General features: G+C 36.1%; 1 protein-coding gene across 1 annotated transcript in view; it reads left to right on the top strand.

Annotated features, from left to right (window-relative positions):
• The window catches only part of FAM133B (family with sequence similarity 133 member B), a 34,397-nt gene extending 16,258 nt beyond the window's left edge, over nt 1–18,139 (top strand). Inside the window, exons 9-11 of the mRNA XM_043871618.1 lie at nt 9,152–9,244; nt 13,690–13,737; nt 16,565–18,139. Of these exons, the coding sequence (XP_043727553.1) occupies nt 9,152–9,244; nt 13,690–13,737; nt 16,565–16,651 (228 nt within the window). The 3' untranslated portion in view covers nt 16,652–18,139. The remainder of the gene's footprint in view (nt 1–9,151; nt 9,245–13,689; nt 13,738–16,564) is intronic.
• Nucleotides 18,140–18,180: the final 41 nt, after the last annotated feature.

Genomic DNA, 18,180 nt, shown 5'->3' with positions numbered 1-18,180 from the left:
TTCATGGGGTTGCAGAGTCGGACACAACTTGGTGACTGAACAACAACAAAAATTGAGGTGAAATTCACATAATATACTATGAACCATCTTTAAATTATAATTTGGTGATACTTAGTTTATGTACAGTGTTGGGCATTGTTAAGCAGATCAGCTCTTTAGTTTCAAGACTTTTTCATAATTCCATTAAAAATACCCATACTCATTAAGTACTCAGCTTCCTTCTCTGTTCTCCTCTTCCTGTGCTGGCCTCCAGTCTGCTTTATGGCTCTGTGGATTTATATGTTCCGGCTGTACCAGATAAAAGCAGTTATACTGTGTATGACCTTATGTGACTGGCTTCTTTCCCTTAGTCTATCATGTTTTCTCTTGGGTATATATGTAGAAGGGCTTTCTTTTTTTTTTTTTTCAGTTTGCAAATAAATACACTAAAAAGAAACCATATTGACAAAGTTGGTTTCATTAATTCCAAGGATTCAAGGATATAAAATTTATCAATATAACTTGCCATATTAACTGGTCAAAGGAAGGAAACTGTGTGATTATTTTCAGTTCCAATAGGGTGTGATATAATTTCAACAGAAATTCCTGATTTTCAAAATCATTATAAAATAATAAGTGGTTACTTTCATGTGTTTAAAAACAATGTAAAACTGAGAACTGGCGGTTTACAAACATGAAATAACTAATAAAACATCTGCACTATGATTTTGAAGTACTTCAAAATATACAAAATATAGAGTAATATATACATATATAATAAATAACACATATACATACCCAGTAGCATTAGCAAATGGTTTAATTTTGTCATGTCTTGTTTTATTGGCAGAAGTCTCTGTCACACTCTCCTTCACTGTAGGCAGCTGTTTTTGAAATTACTGTGTATCCTTCCCATCCACCTTTAGATAAGTGTGTGTTCACACTTATTTTCAAAATGGTATCATTATGTTTTCTTCTGAAACTTGTTTTTTTTTTCATGCAACTGTGCTGTTGACATTTATCCTTCTTGATACTCTGAAGTTTGTTTCTTCTGCTTCTAATAGTCCATTATTTTAATGCACCACAATTTGTATTTCTGTTCTTTTGTTTGTAGACATCTAGGTCATTTTCTTTCTTGAGTAGTACAAACAGTGCTGCCGTGGCTATTTGTTATCTTTTTCTCCTTTTCCTTAGCTTTTCATTGATTTTCTAAGGTATACCTGGGACTATAATTTCTGGGTCTGGGGAACATATTGATACATTTAACATGTCAGCATTTTGCTCGCCAAAGTGCTTATTTTCTAATTTACACTCCTACTAGTAATATATGATAGTACCCCTGTTCCTCGTACATACTTAGCACACTGTTGAGACCTCCTTTTTCGCTAGTTTAATGTGTGGAGATGTCTGAGCCCCTCCATTGATTAGCCATGCAGATTTCATTCTCTGTGGATTGCCTCTTCATGGTCTTGGCCCATTTTTCCATTTGATTTAAATCTTTCCAATTGGTAAGAGTTATATACCTTGATTGCTAATCTTTCAGACACATAGTTAACATCTCTTAAGAAAAGTCTACGATTTCTCTTAATCTTAATTAGGATGTCTATTATAATCTTATAATGTTTTAATTTTCAGTCATATATATCAATCATTATTTTTAGCTCCATTTTTATTTTAAATTGTTCCAAAGTGCTTGGCAGTGCAATACCTAAGTAGAAAATATAATAGAAAAATCTATTTCATTTATAATATTTACAAAAAACACATAGGAAAATCTTAAGGAAGTGAGCAGGACTAATTTAAAGAAAACTACACACATCTATTCAGAAACACATGAAAATTTAGTAAAATTTCTGGATGTGACTTGCTCTGCTAGAAGTTGAAACATTTTTCATATACTTTGATTAAAGCAATGTGGTATGGTACAGGAATAGAAAAAACAATGGAACATTGTAAAGTCCAGGTAAAAATTGGTAAGTATTTGTGGAATTTATACATGTCAGAGGTGGCATTTCTTGGGCAAAAGTGACTAACCATTTGAAAAATTTAAAGTTTAACACTCCTTAAGGCCAAATAAATTCCCAGATAAGTCAGAAATGTATGAAAATGTAGCTAGAGAAAGACATGGGTGAATATAACATCAGAGTGAGAAAGGCCGTTGCCTCAAAACTCGGGAACTTTTGACCATATAATTCAAATTCTGAATGGCAAAAAGACATTTAAGCTATGGACAAAGTTAAATATATATGAATAGACTAAGAAAAACTACTAGGAATATGTAACACAAAAACCTTGTTCTTCATTAATTAAGGGAAAGAGAATACCTCACACGCATAAAAATAGGCAAAATACGTGTGTATGTGCTTAGTTGTGTCTGATTCTGCAACCCCATGGATGGCAGCCCGCCAGGCTCCTCTGTCCGGGGCATTTTCCAGGCAAGAATACTGGAGTGGGTTGCCATTTCCTACTCCAGGGCATCTTCCCGACCTAAGGATTAAAACTATCTCTTGCATCACCTGCATTGGCAAGGTAGATTCTTTACCACTGTGCCACCTGGGAAACCCAAAAAACATGTTTAGGCGATTCTTAAAATATGAACTATATTCTAATAATCTGAGATTGCTATGAGTGACGAAAGAATCTGATGAAGAGGCTTTTTGGTGACGTGTGATTGATGAATGAATGAAATAAACAATTTTGAGGGTTGTGGGAGAGGGAGACAGTGATTTAGATGAAGGCTGCTTTGGTTTTTTATTTAGTCTTTATTGTTAGATAAAGATTTTTCCCTCACATACCATTTACCCTGTTTCAACTTTAATAGCAAAAACCTATATGCCTGCTCTCCAGAAGGAGATGGGTTAAGTAAATTGTGAGATATACTTTCAATGATACATAGTTTCAATGTATATCAAAAGTGGCCAAAAATGATGGTGTAATTGGCATGGAAAGATACTGTTGGGTGAAAAGAGTGGGTTACATAAACAGGTATTTATGTAAAGGCATACATACACACATAGATGTTTCCCAAAACCCCTGTAGTGGGATTTGGGTGCATCTTCTTTTTTTTTTTTATTATTTTTTTTTTTCCCAGTGGGTTTTGTCATACATTGATATGAATCAGCCATGGATTTACATGTATTCCCAATCCCGATCTCCCCTCCCACCTCCCTTTCCACCCGATTCCTCTGGGTCTTCCCAGTGCACCAGGCCGGAGCACTTGTCTCATGCATCCCACCTGGGCTGGTGATCTGTTTCACCATAGATAGTATACATGCTGTTCTTTTGAAATATCCCACCCTCACATTCTCCCACAAAGTTCAAAAGTCTGTTCTGTATTTCTGTGTTTCTTTTTCTGTTTTGCATATAGGGTTATCGTTATCACCTTTCTAAATTCCATATATATGTGTTAGTATGCTGTAATGTTCTTTATCTTTCTGGCTTACTTCACTCTGTATAATGGGCTCCAGCTTCATCCATCTCATTAGGACTGGTTCAAATGAATTCTTTGTAATGGCTGAGTAATATTCCATGGTGTATATGTACCACAGCTTCCTTATCCATTCATCTGCTGATGGGCATCTAGGTTGCTTCCATGTCCTGGCTATTATAAACAGTGCTGCGATGAACACTGGGGTGCACGTGTCTCTTTCAGATCTGGTTTCCTCAGTGTGTATGCCCAGAAGTGGGATTGCTGGGTCATATGGCAGTTCTATTTCCAGTTTTTTTAAGAAATCTCCACACTGTTTTCCATAGCGGCTGTACTTGTTTGCATTCCCACCAACAGTGTAAGAGGGTTCCCTTTTCTCCACACCCTCTCCAGCATTTATTGCTTGTAGACTTTTGGATAGCAGCCATCCTGACTGGCGTGTAATGGTACCTCATTGTGGTTTTGATTTGCATTTCTCTAATAATGAGTGATGTTGAGCATCTTTTCATGTGTTTGTTAGCCATCTGTATGTCTTCTTTGGAGAAATGTCTGTTTAGTTCTTTGGCCCATTTTTTGATTGGGTCATTTATTTTTCTGGAATTGAGCTTCAGGAGTTGCTTGTATATTTTTGAGATTAATCCTTTGTCTGTTTCTTCATTTGCTATTATTTTCTCCCAATCTGAGGGCTGTCTTTTCACCTTGCTTATAGTTTCCTTTGTAGTGCAAAAGCTTTTAAGTTTCATTAGGTCCCATTTGTTTAGTTTTGCTTTTATTTCCAATATTCTGGGAGGTGGGTCATAGAGGATCTTGCTGTGATTTATGTAGGAGAGTGTTTTGCCTATGTTCTCCTCTAGGAGTTTTATATTTTCTGGTCTTACATTTAGATCTTTAATCCATTTTGAGTTTATTTTTGTGTATGGTGTTAGAAAGTGTTCTAGTTTCATTCTTTTACAAGTGGTTGACCAGTTTTCCCAGCACCACTTGTTAAAGAGGTTGTCTTTTTTCCATTGTATATCCTTGCCTCCTTTGTCAAAGATAAGGTGTCCATAGGTTCGTGGATTTATCTCTGGGCTTTCTATTCTGTTCCATTGATCTATATTTCTGTCTTTGTGCCAGTACCACACTGTCTTGATGACTGTGGCTTTGTAGTAGAGTGTGAAGTCAGGCAGGTTGATTCCTCCAGTTCCATTCTTCTTTCTCAAGATTATTTTGGCTATTCGAGGTTTTTTGTATTTCCATACAAATTGTGAAATTCTTTGGTCTAGTTCTGTGAAAAATACCGTTGGTAGCTTGATAGGGATTGCATTGAATCTATAGATTGCTTTGGGTAGAATAGCCATTTTGACAATATTGATTCTTCCAATCCATGAACACGGTATGTTTCTCCATCTGTTTGTGTCCTCTTTGATTTCTTTCATCAGTGTTTTATAGTTTTCTATGTATAGGTCCTTTGTTTCTTTAGGTAGATATACTCCTAAGTATTTTATTCTTTTTGTTGCAATGGTGAATGGTATTGTTTCCTTAATTTCTCTTTCTGTTTTTTCATTGTTAGTATATAGGAATGCAAGGGATTTCTGTGTGTTAATTTTATATCCTGCAACTTTACTATATTCATTGATTAGCTCTAGTAATTTTCTGGTAGAGTCTTTAGGGTTTTCTATATAGAGGATCATGTCATCTGCAAACAGTGAGAGTTTTACTTCTTCTTTTCCTATCTGGATTCCTTTTACTACTTTTTCTGCTCTGATTGCTGTGGCCAGAACTTCCAACACTATGTTGAATAGTAGTGGTGAGAGTGGGCACCCTTGTCTTGTTCCTGATTTCAGGGGAAATGCCTTCAATTTTTCACCATTGACGGTGATGCTTGCTGTGGGTTTGTCATATATAGCTTTTATTATGTTGAGGTATGTTCCTTCTATTCCTGCTTTTTGGAGAGTTTTAATCATAAATGAGTGTTGAATTTTGTCAAAGGCTTTCTCTGCATCTATTGAGATAATCATATGGTTTTTATCTTTCAATTTGTTAATGTGGTGTATTACATTGATTGATTTGCGGATATTAAAGAATCCTTGCATTCCTGGGATAAAGCCCACTTGGTCATGGTGTATGATTTTTTTAATATGTTGTTGGATTCTGTTTGCTAGAATTTTGTTAAGGATTTTTGCATCTATGTTCATCAGTGATATTGGCCTGTAGTTTTCTTTTTTTGTGGCATCTTTGTCTGGTTTTGGAATTAGGGTGATGGTGGCCTCATAGAATGAGTTTGGAAGCTTACCTTCATCTGCAATTTTCTGGAAGAGTTTGAGTAAGATAGGTGTTAGCTCCTCTCTAAATTTTTGGTAGAATTCAGCTGTGAAGCCATCTGGTCCTGGGCTTTTGTTTGCTGGAAGATTTTTGATGACAGTTTCGATTTCCTTGCTTGTGATGGGTCTGTTAAGATCTTCTATTTCTTCCTGGTTCAGTTTTGGAAAGTTATACTTTTCTAAGAATTTGTCCATTTCATCCAAGTTGTCCATTTTATTGGCATAGAGCTGCTGGTAGTAGTCTCTTATGATCCTTTGTATTTCAGTGTTGTCTGTTGTGATCTCTCCATTTTCATTTCTAATTTTGTTAATTTGGTTTTTCTCTCTTTGTTTCTTAATGAGTCTTGCTAATGGTTTGTCAATTTTGTTTATTTTTTCAAAAAACCAGCTTTTAGCTTTGTTGATTTTTGCTATGGTCTCTTTAGTTTCTTTTGCATTTATTTCTGCCCTGATTTTTAAGATTTCTTTCCTTCTGCTAACCCTGGGGTTCTTCATTTCTTCCTTCTCTAATTGCTTTAGGTGTAGAGTTAGGTTATTTATTTGGCTTTTTTCTCGTTTCTTGATGTAAGCCTGTAATGCTATGAACCTTCCCCTTAGCACTGCTTTTACAGTGTCCCATAGGTTTTGGGTTGTTGTGTTTTCATTTTCATTCATTTCTATACATATTTTGATTTCTTTTTTGATTTCTTCTATGATTTGTTGGTTATTCAGAAGCGTGTTATTTAGCCTCCATATGTTTGAAGTTTTAACAATTTTTTTCCTGTAATTGAGATCTAATCTTACTGCACTGTGGTCAGAAAAGATGACTGGAATGATTTCAATTTTTTTGAATTTTCCAAGACCAGATTTATGGCCCAGGATGTGATCTATTCTGGAGAATGTTCCGTGTGCACTTGAGAAAAAGGTGAAGTTGATTGTTTTGGGGTGAAATGTCCTATAGATATCAATTAGGTCTAGCTGGTCCATTGTGTCATTTAAGGTTTGTGTTTCCTTGTTAATTTTCTGTTTAGTTGATCTATCCATAGTTGTGAGTGGGGTATTAAAGTCTCCCACTATTATTGTGTTACTATTAATTTCCTCTTTCATACTCGTTAGCGTTTGCCGTACATATTGCGGTGCTCCTATGTTGGGTGCATATATATTTATAATTGTTATATCTTCTTCTTTGATTGATCCTTTGATCATTATGTAGTGTCCTTCTTTGTCTCTTTTCACATCCTTTATTTGAAAGTCTATTTTATCTGATATGAGTATTGCGACTCCTGCTTTCTTTTGGTCTCCGTTTGCATGAAATATTTTTTTCCAGCCCTTCACTTTTAGTCTGTATGTGTCTCTTGTTTTGAGGTGGGTCTCTTGTAGACAGCATATATAGGGGTCTTGTTTTTGTATCCATTCAGCCAATCTTTGTCTTTTGGTTGGGGCATTCAACCCATTTACATTTAGGGTAATTATTGATAGGTGTGGTCCCGTTGCCATTTACTTTGTTGTTTTGGGTTCACATTTATACAACCTTTCTGTATTTCCTGTCTAGAGAAGATCCTTTAGCATTTGTTGAAGAGCTGGTTTGGTGGTGCTGAATTCTCTCAGCTTTTGCTTATCTGTAAAGCTTTTGAATTCTCCTTCATATCTGAATGAGATCCTTGCTGGATACAGTAATCTAGGTTATTCTCTTTCATTACTTTCAGTACGTCCTGCCATTCCCTTCTGGCCTGGAGGGTTTCTATTGATAGATCAGCTGTTATCCTTATGGGAATCCCTTTGTGTGTTATTTGTTGTTTTTCCCTTGCTGCTTTTAATATTTGTTCTTTGTGTTTGATCTTTGTTAATTTGATTAATATGTGTCTTGGGGTGTTTCGCCTTGGGTTTATCCTGTTTGGGACTCTCTGGGTTTCTTGGATTTGGGGGGCTATTTCCTTCCCCATTTTAGGGAAGTTTTCAGCTATTATCTCCTCGAGTATTTTCTCATGGCCTTTCTTTTTGTCTTCTTCTTCTGGAACTCCTATGATTCGAATGTTGGGGCGTTTCACAGTGTCCCAGAGGTCCCTGAGGTTGTCCTCATTTCTTTTGATCCTTTTTTCTTTTTTCCTCTCTGCTTCATTTATTTCCACCATTTTATCTTCTACCTCACTTATCCTATCTTCTGCCTCCGTTATTCTACTCTTGGTTCCCTCCAAAGTGTTTTTGATCTCATTCATTGCATTATTCATTTTTAATTGACTCTTTTTTATTTCTTCTAGGTCTTTATTAAACAGTTCTTGAATCTTTTCAATCTTTGTTTCCAGGCTATTTATCTGTAACTCCATTTTGTTTTCAAGATTTTGGATCATTTTTATTATCATTATTCTAAATTCTTTTTCAGGTAGATTCCCTATCTCCTCCTCTTTTGTTTGACTTGGTGGGCATTTTTCATGTTCCTTTACCTGTTGGGTATTTCTTTGCCTTTTCATCTTGTTTAGATTGCTGTATCTGGAGTGGGCTTTCTGTATTCTGGAGGTCTGTGGTTCCTTTTTATTGTGGAGGATTTACCCAGTGGGTGGGGTTAGACGATTGGCTTGTCAAGATTTCCTGGGGTGCATCTTCTTAGAATGAATTATTTTCTACCAAAATAATAAAGCTGTTCACAGAAACAAATCACCTGTAATCTAACATGTACCACCACTTTTAGTTTATTTCCTTGTTTACCTCTTCAAAATTGGGTTCATGCTATTAAAAAATGGTCATTTTTTTCTGTGTAAAATTATGTGGTGAACATTTTTTCCTTTATGTGGTTTTGTTTTTGTTATGAACTACTTCATACATACAGATAAAGTATATAGAAAATATAAAATGACAACTGGCATATCCAGAATGCAGCTTTAACACATTTTCATGTTTTGTCGCTTTTGCTTCAGATGTTTTCAGAGTACTTCTCCCTTCTCCCAGTCTTACTCTCCTTTTCTCCCCCCAGGTTGTACATTTTCTCATCATTAAATGCTTAGGGATTAAGTTTGGGGTTTTCTGTTTTGTTTTGTTTTTTAATGTGAATTTAACACCTTAAATGCATTAAAGTGCAGTAATCTTTTTAGATTCTTTTCTATAGCACTAGGCCTGTCTGATCCAACCCTGGATAGAAACAAAAGAGTTAGAATGCAAAGGACCCAAATCTTACGCTATGTTTTCATTAACTCTTTAAGATTCTATCATGTTTAATTAGAGAAAGTAAAGAAGATATTACATCTAAGTGGATGTATAGTTATTTCTTTTCAAGTTACTTAATAAAAGTAACTTTTATTGAAATTAGAAACTGATTCCTGATAAATGTCACCAATTTTAGACAGTTCTAAAATGAAAATAGGTAGTTTTTGTGATAATAGGAAAAAATTTTAAGTAGAACTTAGAAACATAAAATTCTTCTGGCATACTATTATATCTGAGTCAACATACATGTATTTATTTTTCATAGGACATTAAAGGGCTCAGCAAAAAAAGAAAGATGTATCCAGAAGATAAACCATTATCATCTGAGTCAGAGTCAGAATCAGAGTATACTGAGGAGGTAAGTATATAATTAAATCCATTTTCTTTACTTTAAAATACCTAGTTATTTGACTTAATGAATGTGAATTATTAAAAAATAATTTTTCATAAGTTTTTGACTCACTTTTCTAACATGTTAAATGCCATTTAAGATTAAATTCTGTATTTTTACAGAAGATAGTAATACAGTTTTTATTTTGATAATTATATTCCCACATACCTTTCCTATCTGAGAACTTTTATTTTTACTCTCCTAATATTTTCTTTAAATTTTACTACCATTTTGATGATATGAAAAATACTGTATAGTATGTAGCACATTAAAACCCAGCATTCCCTTGTTTTGGTGTTTTTTTTTTTTTTTTCATTTATTTTTATTAGTTGGAGGCTAATTACTTTACAATATTGTAGTGGGTTTTCCCATACATTAACATGAATCAGCCATGGATTTACATGTGTTCCCCATCCTGATCCCCCGCCCCCACCTCCCTCCCCACCTTGTTTTGGTTTTGAGCTGCTCTTTAGGAAGCAGAAAGGTTATAAGGTAAAGCAGAAATGTTGATAGGACCTCAGTTTTCCTATCCATAAAATGAGGGACTATGATTATGTAATCTAGACCATCCTTTCCAGCTATAATATTTATGTCTTAGATTTTGTACTCTATTGGAATTAGAGTCCATTCTTAGTTCATTTTGGTTTATAAGTTATCATCTTTGATATAGTCCTCTGCTTAGACTTGAATTCCTCATTTGAAAAATAAAACCTGTAGCAATTTTATAGTAATATTTATGTAGCAATATTTCACGCTATTCTTTTAATGAAATTTGTAGGTAATATAGCTTACCTGTGCACATTTTTATATTATTGATAGTATCCCCTAAAGAAATAAAAATGAATAGAAGAAAATAATATATAATTTTATAAAATTGTATTTCGGTATATAAGTATTTGAGCATAATAACACTAGAAGACATAAAATATTGAGCTGCAGCAAAATTCAGGCTATAGCAGGCAAATTGACCTATGCCCTTAAAAAGCCATACAATAGCATTGTCATCGGTGACATTTTCAAAAATAGTAGACGATTCCCAGTAAAGCTCCCAGTAAAGCTCCGAATGAAACAAAAGACAGTCTTCCCTCTATTTACATGATATCGCTCTTATAGGACATTTACTATCCTGTCATTCTTCCATGTCTGCAGGGAGTTGGTTCCAGGACCCCTGTGGATATCAAAATCCGCAGGTGTTGTCTCTTACACAAAATGGCATAGTAAATACTTGTGTATACAACCTATGTACATCCTCCCATGTATTTTTAAGTTATCTGTAGAGTACATATAATACCAAATACAATGTAAATGCTGTATAAATAGTTGCTAGCATGTGGCCAATTCAAGTTTTGCTTTTTGAAACTTCCTGCCGTTTTCTCCCCCAAATTAAAAAAAAAAATTTGTTTACTTCTGGCTGTGCTGAATTTTGGTTGCTGGGTGGGCCTTTCTCTAGTTGCAGTGAGCAGGGGCTATTCTCTAGTTGCTACAGGCAAGCTGCTCACTGCAGTGGCTTCTGTGGAGCATGGGCCCTGGGGTGCGAGGGCTTCAGTCGTTGTGGCGTGTGGGCTCGGTAGTTGCGGCTCCTGGGCCCTAGAGCATGAGCTCGGCAGTTGTGGCTCCTGGGCACAGCTGATCCACGGCGTGTGGGATCTTCCCGGGTGCAGGGGTTGAACCTGCATCTCTGGTATTACAAGTAGATTCTTTACCACTGAGCCACCAGGGAATCCCCTTCCCAAAATATTTTTGATCCGTGGTTGATTGAATCCATGAGTGCTGAACCCGTGGATATGGAGGGCCAACTGTATGTTAAAACCCAGTACAAAATACTTTGTGTTCATATTTTAATAAACTTGTTCAGTCACTCAGTCATGTCTGACTCTGCGACCCCATGGACTGCAGCACACTAAGCTTCCTTCACTATCTCCTGAAGTTTGCTCACACTCTTGTCCATTGAGTCAGTGATGCCATCCAGCCATTTCATCATCTGTCATCCCCTTCTCCTCCTGCCCTCAATCTTCCCCAGCATCAGGATCTTTTCCAGTGAGTCAGCTCTTCACATCAGGTGGCCAAATTCAGCTTCAGCATCAGTCCTTTAATGAATATTCAGGGTTGATTTCCTTGCAGATTGACTAGTTTGATCTCCTTGCTGTCCAAGGAACTCTGAAAAGTCTTCTCCAGCACCACAGTTTGAAAGCATCAATTATTTGGCACTCAGCCTTCATTATGGTCCAACTCACATCCGTATATATGACTACTGGAAAAACCATAGCTTTGATTATATGGACCTTGTTGGCAGGGTAGTGTCTCTGCTTTTTAATATGTTGTCTGGGTTTGTCACTGCTTTCCTTCCGAGGGGCAAGCGTCTTTTAATCTTGTGGTTGCAGTCACCATGTTTCCCCATGTATTTGCCATGAAGTAATGAGACTGGAGGCCAGGGTCTTAGTTTTTTGAATGATGAGTCTTAAGCCAGCTTTTTCAGTCTCCTCTTTCACCGTCAAGAGGCTTTTTAGTTCCTCTTTGCTTTTTCCATTAGGGTGGTGTTATCTGCATATGAGGTTATTGATACTTCTCTCAGCAATATTGATTTCAGCTTGTAATTCATCCAGCCTGGCATTTCAAGCATGATGTACTCTGCGTATAAGTTAAATAAATAGGATGACAATATACAGCCTTAACATACTCCTTTCCCAATTTTGAACTAGCTCGTTGTTCGATGTTCAGTTCTAACTGTTGCTTCTTGACCTGCATCCAGGTTTCTCAGGAGGCAGGTCAGGTGGTCTGGTACTGCTGTCTCTTAGAATTTTGCACAGTTTGCTGTGATCCACACAGTCAAAGGCTTTAGTGTAGTCAATGAAACAGAAGCAGATTTTTTTTTGGAATTCCCTTTCTTTTCTGTGGTCTGGTGAATGTTGGCAATTTGATATGTGGTTCCTCTGCCTTTTCTAAATCCAGCTTGTCTATCTGGAAGTTCTCAGTTCACATACTACTGAAGCCTAACTTGAAGGATTTTGAGCATAACCCTGCTAGCATTTGAAATGAACACAATTATTGTGTGGTAGTTAGAGCATTCTTTGGCATTGCCCTCTTTGGGACTGGAATGAAAACTGGCCCTTTCCAGTCCCGTAGCCGCTGCTGAGTTTTCCAAATTTGTTGGCATATTGAGTGCAACACTTAACAGCAACATCTTTTAGGATTTTTTACTTTTCATAATTGGGTCCATTATATGAATGTCAAGCAGGCTATTATAAATTTATGTCAGGGCTGTCCTAGACATTGCATGACAGCCCTCCCCTGTATTAACCTGGCCCTCCCCACTCAGTCATTGTGATGACAAGAATACCACGAAAAACAGTATTTTTATTTTCTAAGTGTTTTCACGGGAGAACTACCACCCCTGTTGAAAGCTAATAGTTTCTAATGTTTATTTGTTCTATTCCTTTAGTCTGTTTTTGTTTGTTTGTTCTAGTGTTAGTTACTTTTCATATATTTAACATATAGTAACCTAGCAGATAAACCAAACAATTCAACATTTTGGCAATTTCTGCCCTTTACTATTATAATATGTTGTATTAATTATGTATTTCTTAATAAAAAATGTTATACTTGGATTTAACATTAATACACATCAGCTTTAGCAACTTTGAATGTAATGTAAATCCAGTGTATCACACTTTAAAATATTTAAATAAAATATTAATGGGGTAATAATTGTTACTTTAAAAGATTTTAATCAGTTCATTGGTACCAAGTATACTATATACATTTTTTTATATATGTATATACACATATAAAGCTACTATTTATTACCAACACCTTAGGTAAGAAAAGTACCTACTGTATTCCAGCCCGCTCCCTTGAGGGTGGGTTTTACCTACATTTTACCAAGAAGCTACAACTGAGAGTAATATATAGCAGAGGTAGGATTCAGAGCTTAGTCTGTTGTTTTCTTTCACAGCTCAAATTTTTTATCTACTATACCTCTACTGCTGTTTTTAGGTACTGAAAGAGTGGCTCAGTGGTAAAGAATCTGCCTGCAATGCAGGAGACCCAGGTTTCGATTCCTGGGTCAGGAAGATCCCCTGGAGAAGGGAATGGCAACCCACTCCAGTATTCTTGCTTGGAGAATCCCATGGACAGAGGTGCCTGGTGAGCTATAGTCCATGGAGTCGCAAAGAATCAAACACAACTGAGCAACTAACCCTTTCACTTTCCTTGAAAAGTTTTTCATTGAATCCTCCCTGTGATTTAATAGAAGATTAAGGAACAACAAAGCAACTTAAAATGTTATTTCATTGTCCAAAAAAAGTTTTTTACATAAAATTTTTAAAGATCCAAGTTATATTAGTGGGAAAAAAAAACACCTTGGGTATAAGTTACATATTTAACTTTTCTCCACAAAAATTTTAATTCTGTAGGTACGAGCAAAAAAGAAGAAAAGCTGTGAAGAACGAGAAAAAACAACAGCAAGTATCACGTTTTTACATGATAACAGTATAGCTATTTTGTTTAATGTAAACGTCATGATAAAGCATGATTGCATTTATTAGAACTAAATGTTTATTGAGAAAGATGTGGTGTTCAGCAGCTTCACTTAATGAGTTGGAGAAAGTTAAATTGGCTCAGAGGAAGAGGAGGCATATCCTGGTAGCATTTCAGTATTTCACTGTTAAAACTGTAAGCTTAAACTTTTGTTTGACTTCCTTAAATGATACTAGGAAACATGAAGCTAAAGTATGGTGATTTCCTCCATCTTCGAGAGTAGTTATTCCCAGATCTACCAAACTGATACTAACAGAAAAAAGCTCCTGAAGCACAAGCTTCAGTGAAAAATAAGCAGGAACATGACAGTATAAATGATTCAGTAATAAAGATGATTCTTGTCATTTCTGAAGCCATCTCTACTGCTGTGCAGGTTGAGAAGTTGGAAGACGGGAATAAGGAAAATGGACCTGGTACCCAATGAGAAGTAGACCAGCCTAGAGAAAGTGTATAAGAAATTACCAAAGAGAAAGGGAGGTCATATCACCAGAGTAATTTAGGAGCACTCACATAAGTGTGGGCTGTGGCCTTTGAAGGCGTTTTCTTAGGGAGAAATAAAAGAAAAATGAACAGCATCATTTGTAGGTTTGACAGTAACTGCCCCTCCTCAGAATGTCTTTTGCTCTTAAATGAGAGTCCCCTGAAAAGAAGGTTCACCTGATAATGTGTGATTCATAGCATTTTATATGCTCCAAGATCAAGGACACGTTTAAGAGACTTTTTTCCTGAGTGGGAAAATAATTTGGGTAAAGACTGCTTGCGTCTTTGGTTAGATTATTGACACATAAAGTTAACTGATTTGGGATAACTAACTTGTATTTGCACACTTCAGTTCCGTGTGTTTATTAAGCTTCTCTATGCAGGACTGGTTCTGTCTTGGTAGAGCTGTTAAAATGGAATTCAAGATAGATAAGAGGGTGATAAATGAGGGGCTGACTGAGGGAGGGGAGGCCTCTTTGAGGAAGTAAAATTCAGCTGAAATCTGATTCACAAAAAAGAGCCAGCCAGTAGATGAAAGGAAGACTGTCCGAGACAAAGAGAAGAGTTCAGGACCTGTGGTGGGAGTGAGTTTGGTACATTTGAAGAAATGAAAAAAAGGAGGCTTGGCTCCTTCGTAGAAGACAGAGGAAGAGCATACAGTGAGGCTGGAAAGTAAGCAGAGGCCCTATCTCCGAGCACACCGGGTTTTTATCAAAGCAGACAGGTGGCCTAAGTCAGCTTTACCTTTTTAAAATATTTGACAGAGGTGATGGTAGACATAAATGAGAAATGCTATTACTTGTATTGCAGTGATAGTGGTGGAGATGGGCTGGCCTGGTAGATTCGAGATATGTTTTAGACTTAGGTGGTAGGACTTGCCTGGTGCTTCAGGGGTGGAGGGTGGAGGTAGAAGAGTAGAGCCAAAGAAGCTTAGATGGTTTGGCCTAACTAAAATGTGAATTAATTAGTGGTGCCATTCACTAAAGTGGCTGAGAGGATCTTGAGAAAAAAATTAGGCATTTTTAATGGTAGTTTTAAATATGCGTGGTAGAGCTATTAATGAGGTACTTGCAGTCTTCAGAGCCTAGGACTGGATATAGAGATTGGTTTGTAAGTGGTATTTAAAGCCTGTGATTGGGAAAGCATGTGGAAAAGAAGGAAGCCCACAAAGGTTGAGCAGAGGAAGAACCAGCAAAGGAACTGGGGCCTTTGTGATAGAAGAAAAGCAGCAGTGAGGTGTCATGGGAGCCAAGAAGAAACGTTTCTAAGAACAGAATGGCCAGCAGTCCTTTTATGAAAAAGGAACCTGTACCCAAAACTTACCTTTAGAAGTCCAAATATAAAAAATTTAAAAATTAAAAAAAAAAAGTCCAAATATAAGATTTGGACTCTGTAGCAGTCCATGAATACTTGGACTTGTAATGAGAAGAACAATGGAAGTTGTTTTAAGAACCATAAAGTAGTAAAGACCTTAGTGTGGGGGCAAGGGGTGGAAAGTTCTCCTAGATTAGGAGATGGACTGGAAGCTTGGCTTTTGCCACCTCTGTGTGCCTCTTCCCCTTTTACTTTCTTCTGAATATCAGCACTAGTATATTACTTGATGCCCCATTTCCACATATCTGTTTCTAAAAGGTCTGCCTTTCTCTTTTACATCAGAAAGTCAGGGTGTAGCAAAATTTTAGCTTCCTTTGTCTAGTCACAGTATCACTACTTTTACAATGGCCTTTTCCTCTAAAAATCAAGCGCTAAATAGACTTTTCAACTTTGCATCAGTATTTTGTACCAGTTAGTTGTTAAGTTAATGAAGTAGTCCTACCAGCCTAAGCAGTACATAATATCTTTTCCTATTTACTTAAAAAATAGGTTTCATGTATTTTTCGTTTGAATGCTACCATTTTATAATTGTTTTACTATGATGTGACGTTTCCTTTGCAGTAACTATAATTATTGCAGCTTTAGAAATTAGATAACATAAAGTATAGTAGTTGATACCATAATTCAGTTGAATTTATCTCCTATAGGAAATGTTGTTAGAAGCCACAATAACGTGCTGCTGACACAGAGTTTTTCCTTATATTTTGAAAATTGACAAGTACTTTCTTAGTCCTCATACAGTATTATTGAGGCTTTTTGAGAAATGTTTTGAGTAACTTGCTTGTTTGTTTGGATTGTTTGAAATGACTATATAGTAACTTAGAAGTACCGTAGTGAACTTGTTTTTAATTTGCAGGTTTTCATGTAGCTATATCTAACACTGAACTATCTTTTCAGGAAAAAACAAAAAAGAAAAAGAAGCATAAGAAACACAGTAAGAAGAAGAAAAAGAAGGCTGCTAGTTCAAGTCCTGACTCACCATAACATCAAGAAGAATCAGGATTCACTTGTAAAGAAAGTGCAATGTCTAAGGAAATTTCAACTGTGAAAATTATGACATATTTACTAAAATGCATGAATTTTCTTGTTTTTAAATTATTCCTGGACTATCAGTAGCCACTCAGATGCCACTATGTGAAGAGGCCATAATTGTTGCCTGCTGCTTGAACATCTATTTTTTTCCCTCTTCCAGTAACTCTGGGAGGTAATACACTGCAGTCATACTAGTGGTTTAAGATATTTGGGAATAAAGTTAATATTTTGACTAGAAGTATCTAATATCAAAAAAATTGAATCTGTATACATCATTAAGATGTAATCAGAAATGACCAGATGACTCTAGTTAACCTTTTTTGAAGTAGGGATTACGTTGATATTTCAAAATCCTTACTCTTGTAGATAAGTGTATTTTAAATTTTCCCCCTTTTTATTTACCTGGGGAAGGAGCTTTTAGGGGTGGGGGTGGTTTGCTATCACTTTAGCTAGCAGAATAGCGTGCCTTTATCCTCACACATCTTATTTTTGTGGACACAGCAGCCATGCTTCGTGGGGAGGTCAGAGCCAGGTATGGCGGCCCTGCCCTTCTTGAGCTCAGTCACCTCGGACTCTGCCCCGTGCTGCTTGAGCGAACCAGAGGAATAGCCTTTTGCAGCATGAGAATGCCCCAGAAGCTCTGGGGTTTACCTCCACTTCGATAATACTGAATGTTTTTTAGCGTTAGAATGTGTTATAACATTTGAACTAATTTTGACTACACTTTGGCTTTGAAAAGGAATCATTTCAGATAGACACTGGTACTTTTTGAACTTGATAGCTAAAGATTCTGAAATGCATGTTTTATACTGTTAAGTTTTAACCAGTCAGGAAAATTTTATGTAACCAGTGATAGTTCTTTTATTTTTTGTATGAATTTTGTTTAGGCTGTAATGTTTAGCTTTTTATTAACTTCTTATTCTTGCTATCTTAAATTCCTTACTGTGTTTAACAGCATACTTGCCAAGCTATTTAGCATGTAAAAAGCAGGTTTTTGATTTTTTTTTTTTTTTAAACAGCTTCATATTGAAGCTGAGACTTACCATAAATAAGTTGAGTGGCAGGCCTGGTATGCTGTGTCTTGTTACATAAAACTGTTGCCAGAATCTTAGTAAATATAACGTTTTAAAAGTTTGTCTTTGTATATTCACAACAGATTATGACAAGTTAAATTTAATTGAGAATTACATTATTGCTTTTCCTGTGTCATATTTTACTAAGATTTTGTGCCTCATATCTCCTGCTGAACTGTTTACTAGTAATGTTAAAGAGAATTGATAAATCATTTTCACTTTACATTTTTATATAATCAGGTAACATGAAATATAATTTGATGTACAATTTTGCCTGTTACAGAGGGTGTGCTAATTATAGTGGCATATGCACAAAACATTTTAGCATGACAAGAAGCTGAATAAATAGCTATTTTACGTAAAAATAGCTGTGTTCTTATCAGCTCCCTTTGAGTCACAAGTTATAAA

This window comes from Cervus elaphus, chromosome 18 (assembly GCF_910594005.1).
Source record: "Cervus elaphus chromosome 18, mCerEla1.1, whole genome shotgun sequence".
Classification (NCBI taxonomy): Eukaryota; Metazoa; Chordata; class Mammalia; order Artiodactyla; family Cervidae; genus Cervus; species Cervus elaphus.
The sequence above is the reverse complement of the archived record's forward strand: the minus strand, read 5'-3'. Positions and strand labels throughout refer to the sequence as shown.